Source organism: Colletes gigas, unplaced genomic scaffold, assembly GCF_013123115.1.
Source record: "Colletes gigas isolate AHSC1104 unplaced genomic scaffold, ASM1312311v1 Colletes_gigas_Sc00012, whole genome shotgun sequence".
NCBI lineage: Eukaryota > Metazoa > Arthropoda > Insecta > Hymenoptera > Colletidae > Colletes > Colletes gigas.
This window is the reverse complement of record NW_025106641.1, coordinates 4,002,708-4,017,068: the sequence shown is the minus strand read 5'-3', so window position 1 is coordinate 4,017,068 and position 14,361 is coordinate 4,002,708. Positions and strand designations below refer to the sequence as shown.

The window sequence follows — 14,361 nt, the reverse complement described above, 5'->3', positions numbered from 1 at the left end:
ATAATTTTGCCTCCAATGAATTATATAAATGTATACAAATCTATATAATAAAAACAAAAATATTAAATAGACAAATAAATTTATTACATGTAATGACAGTTATCTAAAACAGTTATTTTTACAGTCACGTTATACTGACTGATATTACCACTCTCATGTACAAACACAAGCACTTCTTACAAAATATAATTTATAAAATCTATACGTCAATGTGAACGTAAAATAATAAAGACCTATAAGACAAATTTATGTTATATTTTTAATATAAAATTGTTGGGACTGAAAATGAGAAATCTGAATAACTTTTAGACAAAGAGTACAGAAACAATTTAATGAATACAAAAGTTATTCTGCAAACAACTTTGGAGAAATTTGTACCATTGTGTAAAGGATATATTACACGCACAAACTAATTGGGTACTTTGAAGGTACATATAATATTTGATGAAACTATAATTTCCCTGTTTATATTCTTTCTAAAATAGTTTACATAAAAAAAAAACGATAAATTCGTCGTATAACTTTTTGTTAAATCATTATCTGATACACTTGGGATTATTGATATTATAATGTAAATTTCTGCCTTTGAACTTGAATTTCCAAGCTCTTCACCATAATCATTATACATTCCTCAAATATTAATTATATCTGCAAACCAGGCCAGTCATTAATCAAGGTACAAACTAGTACATTATACAAGTTATCACATAATTTTTACGAACATTTACTCTGTTGTGAGCAGAGTTGAAAATTTTTGTAGCCTACGTCTCCGTAACATTTCCTGCTCGCTCGAAGAATCCACCTCATTTCTAATTGACGATTCTGGGGCTATATCGTTACTATTTGTGCCTGATAGATTATTCGTACTTTCACTGGAAGTATTTATAGTAGGAACATTCATCTCGGCTTGAGCCTGTGGATGCTCGTTCTCGACCCCAGAGCATGTCTCTTTTGATGTTCCTGGTTGTGTCATTGAAGAAACATCTGACGCGACATTTATATTGCTTGTAGCGGTTGGTACTGGAATACTGTAAACATAATAATTGTGACAATATTGTTTAAACTCTTGAAATTAATAAATAGAAAATGTTTACGAACTTAGCAGTAGCAGCTGCTGTTTGATAATGATTCATCATTGCACGGGCAGCATCCAATAGAAGCTGGACTCTTTGTAGCGTTTGTATTCTAGCTTCAACGGCTTGCCGCAAATTACCCTCCATTGCTCTAAGTTCCTCTTCGCTCAATTCGGTTAAATTAGGTGGTGGTGTAGGAATAGGAGGTAATGGTACCATAGTTGGAAATGGCGGTGGGAATAATGGTACACCGCCAGCTGCTAAATTCTGGAATGAAGTTGAAGGAGTGTTTCCAGCATTATTTTGATCTTGTTGTTGCGGTGTTGCTCCCGGAGCTTGTTGTTGCGGCGCGGCTCCTGGAGCTTGTTGTTGCGGTGGGGCTCCCGGGGCTTGTTGTTGCGGTGCAGCTCCCGGAGCTTGTAATCCGGCCCAAAGTGCTGGTAAAACACGAACTGTATTTAACAGAAGTAACAAAGGCGATAATTTTTCTTAACATTATTATGGAAAAATAAATAACTACTAGAGCCCATACCTATTGGATTGAATCTTCGAGCACGTGGAGCTTGATGCGCTTGTGGTCCTGCCTGTGGCTGATTCTGCTGTCTAGTTTCTTGGTTATTGGTAACTGGTCTTAATATATTCAAACGGCAGGTGGGACAAGTCTGCTGACGTTGAAACCAAGAACGTAGACAAGCAGTATGAAAAATATGATTGCAGGGTAATTTTTTACTTGCTGCAACCATCTCCTCCCTACAATAATGATACAATGTAAATGTCGAAATTGTTTAATTTTAATATTGTACTGGTATATACTATGTAAAGGTACAAATATATTACCTGCATATTATACAAACATTATCAGCAGCTGCCAATTCTTCTGCTGTCGCGTCTGGATATAGTGTATTCATGTTTCTAATAGCTCGACGAGACATTACAATGTCATAGAAAGCTTTTTTAAAGTCACGCATTGTATAATACATTGGACGAAGTGCAAACAAGGGTAAAGTATACAATTTGATCATCAGGGTGACGAAAGCAACATATAAAATGACCTGATACATCAAATACATTTGTTAAACAAATTTTATATGCGATCGAAGTATAGATGTTTTAATACATCTTTCTCACCTTCAATAATCCAATTATTAATTCTGTGTACAACAGAAATACTGGCTTGTTGTCCCACGGGTTTTCACTTTGTAGGTCTATCGTATGTAGTATGTACTTTACAGTGATATTAAACACAACAGTTAAAAGAATAGCGTATTCAAAACCAAATACAAGTTGTACAGAAGGACCTTTAGTGGCTGTTGTATTATATGCGTAATGAATCATAGTTACGTTTATAGCAAACAAAAGACCTAATAAATTAGCAACTCTAAGATGAAATAACCATGTTATCACTGGACTTCTTTCCATCTGAAAATTAATAAAATACGAAATTACATGTATTGAAATTTTACTTATATATTCGTATTACTTACATAATCTACACGATCTTCTGCCAACCAATGAAACGATTTCAAAAATAAGAGAAGTGTGAATAATGCTACAAATTTGGGACTGAAGTCATCTCTAAACACTGTAAATGCTAGACAAGTTTCAGTTACCGCATACCATATTTTTTCCAATAAATGCTGCAAATAAGTAACATTTTACATGTATTTCATACGTAATAAAAATCGCTAATAATATATACATCAATATATATATTTACCTCAAGTTCAGCAGCACGTAGTGTACCAAAAAATATCTTTCGCAAAAAAGCATTTATCATAAACACTAAAATTAAACCTTGCGCATAGATTACCTAGATTTAATGTAACAAAGAAATAATGAAATTATTAGAATGTTTAGAATCTATCAGCCAGTAACCCCTTAAACATGAAACGCAAAAACATTATTTTTTCTGTTTTTTTTTTATAGTAATTGTATCTAAAAAGTTGTGATTCGTTTGGATGTTATAATATTCATACGACAGATTGTATCGTTTCGATTGAATTTTCAAATACCTGGCGGCCGCCAGAAAGTGGAAAATCAACAAATTGTTCGTGCCTGAGGGGTTAAATCTAGTAACAAAATTTAGAAAAGAAAACATCGAAATTTACCGTCATACTGGAGTTGGATTTGGTTATGTGAACTACTGTTGGGTAAAACTGTTTTCTTTGATAATAAGCATTGCCTATTACAGCGCACGTTAGCACTGAACTTATTAGCATTATTCCAGCCTCCCGCATCTTTGCACCGGTTATTTTTTCCAACCCAAGGTTGCTCTTGGACAAAATATTCACTGACACTTATCGTACCAACAATTTACGTATCAACAGCTGTAGATTCGACTAGAATTAACGAGGCGCTACTATCAAAACGACGGTACCCGTAACTACTACGAAAACGTATTTACGATATTTTTATAGAAAGCAATCATCGGATGATATCGTTTTATCCCATACTTTTATTACCTTACGATCAAAGACAACTTTGCTTCACGATGAATATAAGATCTTTGGATCATAATTGGTTGCGTGCAATAAGCGTATATATTACGTTTACTTGACAGTTCCAGATGGGACAGACGGTACAACCCGATTGGTCGAATATAGGATAAACGTGATATGTTTTGTGCTACGTTTACACCACGTGGAATGCGTAGGTATTCATAGATTCACTTCGAAAACTAAATTTGTATAATTTTATTTATAAATAGACAAAAGGCAAAAGGTGTAGCATATATTAAAGATTTAATTACAATTTACAAAACATTAGTGTGTCGACAAAGTTTATTATAGATCTTATTTAAATGGCACAAACTTTATTTGATATATATGAATATATATTAAATTAGTATCAAATAAAGCCCAGGGGAAACATGTATATAAATACATATACTTCTTCCTATACTTTAAATTAGTTTCGATTCACTTGTATCGACATAAATTCTACAAAAAACGTTTATGTTTTTACTTAACATACTCGAGATAGGATTATTCTTTGATACGTATGTATAATAACTCATCCATATCGAAGAATACTGTAATCATTATACATCTAATTATACAAGTACTTAAATGTAAATATAGTAAAAATGTTCTATTACTTATACGGAGTTACTAAATTAAAATCTATATTGTTATATTTATACCGTCATCGTTTACTGTGATGTAAAACAGAATTCGTAAATGTTTAAAATCTTGAAAGCTTCCGGCAACTATTTGAACACATTTTTCACAGATTTGTACAACGTCGGATTAAATATGTCTACTAGCACTCCTAGTTGTTTTCAAAATACCTTTAGGATTTTGATATTTCGGTGTTCCTAATTGACTAACAGCCTTCAGAGGTGTTCTACGGGAATCTGCATTGGATTTTCTCCCCAATGTCTTAGCACTTTTAGGTGTTTTCACAGTTAATGGTTTTTTAATATGCGGAGTTCTACATAATGTACTGCCATCCACTTGGTACATACTTAACCTTGATTCATGCGATGTTGTATTAATAGGCACTTTTTTAACTAAAACCGAGTTTTCTACATTCATATTCTCCTTCTGATAAAGTTCTAAATCAGATGCACCATTAAGTTGCCTATTCGTAGTTACTTGCGACGGACTAGAAACATTTACATCGGAGTCTTGAGAAATACAATAACAGAAATCAGTATCTTGACGATTTAAATTTGAAGCAGCAGCTTCTAAAGTAACATGGGAAGAAGAATTTTTAGATATCAACTTTGGACTCTTGCTTTTCATACTTTTACTCGATTTTCGACACAATTCGATACTTTCGCAACATTGGTTTAGAACGTTTGCGAACTGATCGTTATTTATACTCGACCCATTGTTTTTTTTATTTGAAACGGAATTTTGCGTATGCCCCTTTGTTGTACGTTCGTCAAACAATTTAGCCTTGGCTAATACCATTCCCGCATTCTGAGTTCTTAATTTTGCAATGGACGGCCGTCCAGTTTGAATAACCGGGGTAGTCGTTTGATTTTTTGATTTAAAATATCCCTCGGCATCTTTCCAGGGCATAGTCGATTTCTTCCAGTCAGATTTGGGAGTCGTTACAGCCGTATGCGTGTTATTTAAAATAATATCTCGCTGGCTGTTTGTTTTTTTCAATTTCTCAACTTTTTCATCAGAAAACATCGCTGAATTTGTAAGCTCGTTACCATGAAAAGATGACACACGTCGCACTGTTGCCGATGTTCGATTTTTTATTGGTTGCAGTGTTTCAGGTTCAGTAGAGTTTATATCGTGTTTTCCTGGATATATGTTTGTATTTCTGAATTCATTGCATACATTATTCAGTATGGCTTTATTTTTTTCTTCTTCCCAAAAAGAAGTCGATACAGGTCTTATATAGGCGTCATCCTTAGTGCAATTTGACGACAGTGCCTTTCTGCTATGAGCATAACCGTTATTCAATCCATTATTAGATTGTATTTGTGATTGTAAATCCGATTCATGAGAAATATGCCATGAAGCAGTTCGTCTAACGCGTTTACTATGTGGAAAAATAAAGGAAAAGGATAATATACGGATATGCTACAATTTTCATAGATTATACAATTTTGAAATTACAAATTATTTACCTCATAATCCTGTCTTGCGATCGTCTCCTTAAACTACCTATCTTTCGAGCACTAGGAGATCTTATAATTTTATGTTCACCCGATCTTCTTATTTTGAGCTCCTTTCCAAGCTTCCTAGCCAAATAATCTGTTGTTGCTGTACTTTCAATACTAGCTTCTTCCAAAGTTTTTTCATATACAGTTTGTACTTTGTTCGCGGAGTGTGACAAACCCTCATTTTCCTCATTACTTACGCAACCGAACTCTTGAGATAGTCGGGATTCTATTGCCGAAACTCTGTTTTTAATTTCTTCATATTCACTTTTAGGTATTGTAACATATTCCTCAGATTGATTGCCCATAGATGTTACTTCTACGTGTGAATATGTTTCGAAATTATTTAATGTCAATCTTCGTTTTAACGGGTATAACCGCATTTGATCAAAATTATTTAAAATTTTCAATTCCTCTGAACTGGAATTTAGGTGCTTTTGACATTTAGTAATATTAATATCATCTTTCTTTGTTAACAAGACCTGCTTGTCACTATCATCTGATAAATTAACATCCGCATCAATGAACATATTATTATATTCTCTGTGGAGTTCGTTTGTTACTTCGCTGTCTTTCAAAATAAATTTTAATTGCGGTGTATCGTCACTATATGTTCTATATTTCTTTTTTGAATCACATGTATTAGAAACAGAGCTCCAGCGTCGTTCACTGTATGTATCAAAAGTATTTGTACATAATTCTGGATCTTCGTCGATAGGTTTCTAAAAATATAAATTATATTATATCGTTATGTGCATAAAATATATTAAAAGACATAATCAGTATACAAAATATTCAAATATCCTTACTGTCTTTCTTGGTACAAATCGATCCAGACTAAGTCTCATTTTTTTAGATTTATCTACTTTATCTACAACTCTTCTAAAAAAAAGGTTAAGTTGCAAATGAATAAAAGATATTTAAACATTATATGCGTTAGTTACAGTCAGACACCCACTTTTTCTTTGTACTCGAGGGATCTAAGCGTTCGATACCTTTCCTCTTCTTCGTAGATTTAGTACTCGATGCTTGTAACAAATCACAGTTTTCAGGAAGTCGCTGATTATCAGATGTATTACAATCATCGGGTACTGCACCTTTGCCAACAATCTTTTTTAAACCATTAAACATTCCTACAGAAACAAATTTGTTAAATTTAAAAAAATTATACGCACGCATATACATATATATATGTAATATGTTTAAATTCTGTGAGTGAACGAATTAGTAAGTTAGTTAATGCACGCATTAAAATATGAAATTATCATTAAACTACAAAGCTTGTGCAACATTCTGTTATATTTTCTGTTAGATATAATGAAAATTTATTATCAATGTCAATACAGTATGTGAAAATAGAAGTCAAATGTAAATTACTATAAACAGATTCGCAGACATACTTAGATTAAGGTTGGAGGCACTTAGATGTGGCTTACGTGTAAGACTTCCACTGCGGTGTTTCTTTTTTCTTGATTTAGAGCGTAAATCAGACACATCCAATTCATTGTCCATGCTTCCAATCGTTTCCATAGAAATAGCTTGGACTATATGATCTGGTAACACACCGATATCTTCTGCATTCTCAATTAATATCTATAATATTTATAAAATGAAATTAGTACAATTAGTTGTTGTTATAATTTATCATTTTCCAAAATAAATTTATTACTTTGACAACAATGAAATGTAATTCAAGACGCATTTGGACAGCTGACATGGTTGTTTCTTGCAAAGGCATTATATTTGGTCCAACAACTTTCGCTAAATTATCGATGCTCATTTTATTTTGTTTCTCGTACAGTGATACCTTCCTCAAGAACTCCATAAAAAATGCCAGAGTATTAAGATGATGCGGCGGTAAAAGAATACAAGCCAGTAATAATGCTTGTACACGATAAGCTTTAAGCATGGCACAGTGTACGAACAAATCGTGATAAGAAAAGGGGATCAATGGTTCTGGCAAGTCTCTAAAGAAGGTCTTCAGGCAATTTGCTACGTCAATTGCATTATGTTTCTCTCCCAATGTTCCGCCATTATCCAAGCGACCTATTAATTCTTTTTGTCGAAGCTGCGATCCCGCTTTTCTGAATAAGCCTTCTTGAGTGATGTGGTTCTCCAAGAATGTTGATACTTCACTGACGAAAACCGGTACATGTACAATACCACCCGAAGACAAATTCACAACATCCAACGGATGATACGATAAAGGAGTTTTGAAAACTTTCTTCGAAATATGCTTAATTCCCTCAACTTTTTCAGTTTTAATCATACTCTTTTTGAACCGATACTTAACACCATAATTACGAAGATCGCTAACAATGGAATGATACACTGTTTCTTTATGCAAAACATCGTAAATGAACATGTTTATATGTTAAAAAACTAAACCGGTTAGTCCATAAATTATACTAAACTATTTCATTTGTAAATTATAAAAGAATAAAACAAAGTTTTCATGTTACATCAAATGTAATCAAACACACTTTGGCATTATTGGCATAAAATAACGACGAATTTCCTTAGGCGTCTACGCAAGAGCCATGTTACGTGAGCTCGGCGCTTCACGCAACTTCGGTAAGTCGAGAAAGAAGGCGAGCATATGAGTAAATCGGCTTAGTTTAGCCGGAAAAGTAGATTTCCTGCATTTTATAAACGTGCAAACATATCGGAAACTATGCGAGATATGGCAAAACATATACAGACCTTTTTTGTAGGAAATTTAATTTCCTATAGCGTGTCCGGCAACCGCTTTTTTGAAATAATAACAAATTATTTAAACAACCATTATTATTTCACGAAAGCGGTTTCAAACCTAACCTAATACTCAGTAATATTCACTGCTAATTGAGTTTTAATACATAAACATTTCTTAAGTCTCATATAAGCAGTTATGAACGGAGCCTTTACGTTCCCCGACCATCATTTTCGGGGGGAAGGCAGTTGTTCTGCAACTTCACCGAAATATAAATATATTCGGAAACTGTGCGGCTGATAAAAAAATGTCATAGGACATAAATTGTTGGAAATTTAATTTTCTACAAAAAAGGTCTCTTGATATTTTGCCATACATCGCATAGTTACCGAGATATTTGCAGATTTATAAAAAACAAGATTTGATACCTATAAATAACATTTTTTTTTTTTAAATGACCCCAAGAACACAGATTTAACCGCTAAACGAGGGGCCACGGAAATCGTAATCTCCTCAAGTTTTAGGCGTCAATTATGGCAAATCTGGCCGCGTTGCGTGGCCTTTATGAATCAACGTATTCATGTATGAAATACCAATGCATCAACTGTTTCTTTGCGACAAATCAACAACGATACTCGACTCGATCATTTCGTACGTTACCACGTTTAATTTATTTAACATTCATAAATCAAATGTTCATTTTGAAGTGTTTCAAATACCTTTACTATTGCGTACCACGATTTGAACGCGCTACGTGAAACATAGCCGGTACCCGGGTGATTTAAATTCTTCCTTTCTGCCTCATATCGTTCCTCGCACGTCTCTATACGAAAAATTAAATCTAAACATTTTACTTTTAAAAACATAGAAATTTGTTGCAGCGCGAAAACCTCTTTCTCAAAATTCGTGAATCAATTATTCTTTGTAAAATTCACTACAGATCAATACGCGCTTTGTGGGATATATATAACAAACTCTGCTTCTCTACAGACGCGAACATATGTATTTGGAACAGTACAAGGTTGATCTAACTTTAGAAATTAATTTTGTATTTAAATAGCACCACCAGGAATTAGTTAATCCTTATATACTTGAAAATAATAGTTTTATGGTATTGTTAGAAATAGTTTAAATTGCATGACAGTTAACAATAACAGTATTGTAAGTTATTCAAAAAATTTAACAAGTATCTTTCACAGCATTAAATCAATCGGGTGAAGAAACTATGCGCTTGGTACGATTGTTGTCAGGATATGATATGCCCACTGTAGGCTTGGGTACATGGCAGGTGATTTAATAATAAGTGACATTAAAATCAGAATTAATACGTATGATAAAAGAATTGTTTAGCGTGTAAACTAATTTTTTTTTTCACTGCAGGCTAAATCTGAAGAAATCGAAACTGTTGTGACGACCGCTTTAGATATTGGTTACAGGCATATAGATACTGCATTTAATTATAATAATGAAGAAGCGATCGGGGCTGTTTTAAAGAAATGGTTTGCGAAAGGTGGAAAACGCGAAGATCTTTTTATTACTACAAAGGTAGTGTCTATTATAAGTCAAAAAAATGATTTTTAAATGCAGAATATAAGAAACATTTATTCCTCTTTTTAGTTGCCTCATTATGGTAATCGACCATCAGACGTAGAAAAGTATATCAAGTTATCATTAGATAAACTTGGTTTGGATTATCTGGATATGTACTTAATTCATATGCCTTTTGCTTTTAAATTCAACGAAAGTACTTGTGCTCCAGCAACTCACGAAGATGGAAGTTATGTGTTAGATCTTGATACAGACCCTGTTTCAGTGTGGAAGGTTTAATGTTACATCTGTATTAGTTAATGGTTTATTAGTAAATAGTAATTAACTGTTTTTAAAACTTTTAGGAAATGGAAGAACAAGTAAGGAAAGGTCGTACAAAATCTATAGGTTTAAGTAACTTTAATGAAGAGCAAGTACTAAGTATATGGGAAAATGCACAAATTAAGCCATCTAACTTACAAGTAAGTGTTAAATGCCCAAATTTTAGTATACTGATGTATCGAATGGATCAGTTTACTGATACTGCTTCAATTATTATTAGGTAGAGTTACATGCTTATCTGCAACAAAATTCACTTCGACAATTATGTAAGATGCACAATATCATTATAACAGCCTACAGCCCCCTTGCATCGCCAGGAGCTAAAGTGCATTTTCAAACAAAATATAACGTTAACGTTGAAGAGTTTCCAGATCTTTTAGGGCATCCAATAGTACAGCAAATAAGCACAAAGTACAAAAAGTCCGCGGCACAAATTTTATTGCGGTACTTGCTGGAATTAGGTGTTGTTGTAATTCCAAAAAGCACATCGCCAGAAAGGATTAAGGCAAATATTGAAATATTTGATTTTGCATTAAAAGAAGAAGACATGAAACTTTTGAGTACTCTAGATAAGGGTGTACATGGAAGGATCTTTAACTTCCTGTTTTTTAAAGGGTAAGTCGATTTATTAAATCGATTTAAATTTGTTACGGAAACATAGTAGTGTAACATTGTTTTTCACATCTTTTAGAGTCGAAAATCATCCGCATTATCCATTTAAGAATGAATTAGTATCGTAACTGAAAACGTCATTGATGTGTAGTTTGTGTTCTTCTATATTTATACGTTGGAAATTAACGACATACAGTACAAAACGAATAAAAATACCTAAATGCACAATATCATTATAATAAAATGAAGAGAGTATAATATATTAAATTTAAAAAAAAAAGATTATATTGCTGCATTTTAATGAAGTCTGAATAACATTTTACGTTGCATACGATGCTGAAGTTCCCCGCGACGTATCATTGTGTGTATAACTTTATAAATAGCACGTTCCGGATATGCTTGTTTTATGAAGTCTTTGACAATATTTTGTTCCGATACTTGATTTCCAATAGGAAATCTACGTTTCAATTGTTTCTCGATGCGGGATAACATTTCATGATCTTCTTCCGAGGTAAATCCTTCTGCGCCTATTACATTATTATTTGTGTTAATGCTTAAGCACGATAAGAATAAGTACGTACATATTGGTTATTTAATTATAGATTACCAGCTAACGATCCGGACATTGCAGCATCTAAAGTAGAAACTTGGAAAAGTCTGAGCGCTTCGTTGACATGGACTTCATTGGCAAAGGGTTGTAGTTGCATTTTCGCTAACGATTCTGAAATTCTTATAACAGCTTCCAGCTGGCGAACGGTTATAGGAATAGATAATCTCTTGTCTGTATCCTTCTCGAGTTCTCGTGTGCTAGCTCGCATAACTACATAACGATTTTTCAATTTTTCTCCCGCCTCTTTGTTAAGTCTTGGGCCACAACGTCTATAAAAGGCATACAAACCAATTAGAAATGAGAAATATATTCGAAGATAATAAGATCTCACCTTCTGCAATAGTGGATATATTTCTTCAGAATGTGAAGCGGTAACTCTCCTTCTGCAGTTTGTTCTGTAACTTGACCAGCATGAGTATGAATATTCATCACATGTTTAGCTAACATTATATCCTTATTTTGCTCGTGCTCATCTTTAACAATAAATATCATATCGAAACGCGATAAAATCGTTGGCATGAAATCTATATTCTCTTCTCCTTTTATGTCATCCCAACGACCAAATATCGAATTTGCCGCCGCTAAGACAGAACACCTAGTGTTTAGCGTTGTCGTTATTCCTGCTTTCGCGATCGATATTGTTTGTTGTTCCATAGCTTCGTGTATCGCGACTCTGTCATCCTCTTTCATTTTATCAAATTCATCTATGCAAACAACACCACCATCTGCGAGAACCATAGCACCACCTTCCATGACAAAATTTCTCTGTAAGTTAAAGAAAATATCATATCGGAACAAAGCAGACACGTGTATATAGAAGTTTAAAGAAAATGCTAGTAACTTACCGTTACCGGATCTCTTAAGACTGATGCTGTTAGACCAGCAGCCGAGCTTCCTTTTCCAGATGTATAAATTGCAACCGGTGCAACTCTTTCTACAAATTTTAGTAATTGAGACTTAGCTGTGCCAGGATCACCCAACATTAAAATATTTATGTCTCCTCTTCTACAAAGACCATCAGGCATTCTTTTCCTAGATCCGCCAAACAACAGACATGCTATAGCTTTCTTAATATCCAATGCACCAAAAATACTAGGAGCAATACTTCTTGCAATTCTGTCATATAAATTATGATCCGCCGCTAGACGTCTAAACAAATCTTCTTCTTCGTTCGTGACAGTTGGATGAGTACCTAAAATCATTTATTTTTCTCTTATTAAAAGATTTTATAATCCTATGAAATCCTTTTATAACAAACGTACCACTGCCAGAGTCTTCTCCATCTATAGAAATACCAATAACTCTTATATATGGAGCTCGAACACCAACCAATGCTTTATCTCTTGCTGCATTTCTAGTATTAGTTTTAGTAACCTTTTTAATAGAATATATTCCCAAAATAAGAACTCTATTGCCTGGTACAATTCTATCGCATAGATAACGATCACAATACAACTGCAAATGGCGTGGCATTTCACCCTGTGGTATCTGATCTGGTAATTCTTGTAATTTAAGAACTTGAAAATCAACGCAATGGCATTTATCTGGCATTATAAAAAATGGATCCAATGGACATTTTGGTCGACCTCCTTGTTCTCTGTTACAAATATTTTAAATGTGTTACGTATAGTATTGTTGATATTATTTTCAGAATACATTATCGATAAAAATGAACCTACGTTGTACATTTTCTGGGTAAAACGTATCCTTCGAAACCAAGTTTAATGGAAATATTAGTTTGCATACTTCTGCACGAACGGCATTGTATAGTAATCTGTGTTGCTTTTGCTCTAATTCCAGATGCAGAAATAATGATACCAGGTATTTTAATAAGTTTAGAAACTGCATCAGGCTAGATAAGATCAATACAATTTAATATAAGAAACTTTATATATTTTTAAAGATTTTGAAAATGAATGAATCTTACTTTCATGCCTCTTAAGGAACTTGGAAGGGCATCTGAAGATAATAATACTTGTATATCTTCAACTTTTTCTTCCCCTTCAGGTCTCGGGGCTGTAAGCTCATCAGCCAAATCTCTTGCAGCTTCCTCCAAAATTGGCAAATATTCTGTTGGGTGTTTATAAACTTTTTCTGCAAGCGATTCGTCAAATGCTGCCAAGTCTTCCAAATTAACTTCTACCCAGTACTGTCCAAGATTGTAATTGCGTTTCAAAGTGTCTCTAAAGAATGATTACTTTATCAAATATCGTAGTTATCATTCGAAAAGGTCGCATTGAAACAATACGTTTCATTTAAAATACCTGTATTTATAATTAAAGTTTCCTTCGTGAAATTGCCTTATAAACTCCATAAACTTCTTTTTGAAAAACTGAAGATTAGTTCGAGTTTCATTAGTTTCGTTTGTTGAAAAGTTATCGGAAAAGTATATTCCTGGGTCATCAAATCCTTCCATTATTTTAAATCAATTCTAGACAATTTTATATATAAAGTAAACAATATAGATTGCTGAAAATTTGGCGGGAAATAGTTAACGAATTTCCTCAAATCTTTTTAACATAGATTAAGAAGTTAGAAGAAATGACGCTTTCAATAACATTTCATCGTATTATGGTTGATTTCCATTTTCCCCTCTTATACAGTATGTGTAATTAATAGTATAGGGAACATGGAGTAACTCCCTAGAGAGACCGGCAGGTGATTGGCTAGCAGCAGTACAGTACTCTGCCGACAGGCGGCAGCCGACTCTGCGTTTTCGCGAGCCACAAGCCAGTCTCTAAGGTACTACCGTGGGAGGTGCACGAACGAAGTGTTTGTGATCACGTACTAGTATCCCGAAGTAGGACATTATCTACAATAGCAACAAGATTTCTAATAATACAAGCAGAGTTTCGCCCCTGTTCGCAAGAGTTATTGCAGT

General features: G+C 33.7%; 4 protein-coding genes across 10 annotated transcripts; 1 reads left to right on the top strand and 3 right to left on the bottom strand.

Moving 5' to 3' along the window:
* Window positions 1–208: 208 nt before the first annotated feature.
* LOC122399273 (E3 ubiquitin-protein ligase synoviolin A) lies at window positions 209–3,665 on the bottom strand. 5 transcript variants are annotated; one of them, XM_043399838.1, is made up of 10 exons: window positions 3,536–3,665; window positions 3,182–3,412; window positions 2,791–2,883; window positions 2,558–2,710; window positions 2,202–2,492; window positions 1,911–2,125; window positions 1,606–1,823; window positions 1,099–1,525; window positions 723–1,028; window positions 212–648 (listed from the first exon to the last, which is right to left on the bottom strand). In XM_043399838.1, the coding sequence occupies exons 2-9, from the start codon at window positions 3,308–3,310 to the stop codon at window positions 725–727; spliced, it is 1,830 nt and encodes a 609-aa protein (XP_043255773.1). In that variant the 5' UTR covers window positions 3,311–3,412; window positions 3,536–3,665; the 3' UTR covers window positions 212–648; window positions 723–724. The 5 variants fall into 5 exon arrangements, with proteins under 5 accessions (XP_043255774.1, XP_043255771.1, XP_043255773.1 ...); XM_043399837.1 differs by having other exon boundaries at window positions 3,182–3,459; window positions 3,536–3,658; XM_043399839.1 differs by having other exon boundaries at window positions 209–648; window positions 1,099–1,510; window positions 3,182–3,627.
* Window positions 3,666–4,039: 374 nt separating this feature from the next.
* Window positions 4,040–11,127, top strand: LOC122399272 (aldo-keto reductase family 1 member A1-like). Of its 2 annotated transcripts, XM_043399833.1 has the most exons (9): window positions 4,040–4,071; window positions 8,221–8,271; window positions 8,855–9,040; window positions 9,589–9,677; window positions 9,770–9,934; window positions 10,007–10,210; window positions 10,282–10,398; window positions 10,479–10,873; window positions 10,950–11,127. In XM_043399833.1, exons 3-9 carry the CDS (start codon window positions 8,923–8,925, stop codon window positions 10,996–10,998), a joined length of 1,137 nt encoding a protein of 378 aa, XP_043255768.1. In that variant the 5' UTR covers window positions 4,040–4,071; window positions 8,221–8,271; window positions 8,855–8,922; the 3' UTR covers window positions 10,999–11,127. The 2 variants fall into 2 exon arrangements, with proteins under 2 accessions (XP_043255768.1, XP_043255769.1); XM_043399834.1 differs by lacking the exons at window positions 4,040–4,071; window positions 8,221–8,271; window positions 8,855–9,040 and adding an exon at window positions 9,410–9,500.
* LOC122399270 (rho GTPase-activating protein gacF-like) lies at window positions 4,229–8,086 on the bottom strand. Of its 2 annotated transcripts, none has more exons than XM_043399829.1 (6): window positions 7,367–8,086; window positions 7,098–7,290; window positions 6,656–6,830; window positions 6,507–6,579; window positions 5,665–6,419; window positions 4,229–5,576 (listed from the first exon to the last, which is right to left on the bottom strand). In XM_043399829.1, exons 1-6 carry the CDS (start codon window positions 8,060–8,062, stop codon window positions 4,322–4,324), a joined length of 3,147 nt encoding a protein of 1,048 aa, XP_043255764.1. In that variant the 5' UTR covers window positions 8,063–8,086; the 3' UTR covers window positions 4,229–4,321. The 2 variants fall into 2 exon arrangements, with proteins under 2 accessions (XP_043255764.1, XP_043255765.1); XM_043399830.1 differs by having other exon boundaries at window positions 7,134–7,290.
* Window positions 11,031–13,896, bottom strand: LOC122399271 (DNA replication licensing factor Mcm5-like). The gene is made up of 8 exons (XM_043399831.1): window positions 13,745–13,896; window positions 13,408–13,663; window positions 13,160–13,332; window positions 12,746–13,077; window positions 12,326–12,672; window positions 11,812–12,245; window positions 11,478–11,749; window positions 11,031–11,397 (listed from the first exon to the last, which is right to left on the bottom strand). The coding sequence occupies exons 1-8, from the start codon at window positions 13,894–13,896 to the stop codon at window positions 11,168–11,170; spliced, it is 2,196 nt and encodes a 731-aa protein (XP_043255766.1). The 3' UTR covers window positions 11,031–11,167.
* Between the last annotated feature and the right edge of the window lie 465 nt (window positions 13,897–14,361).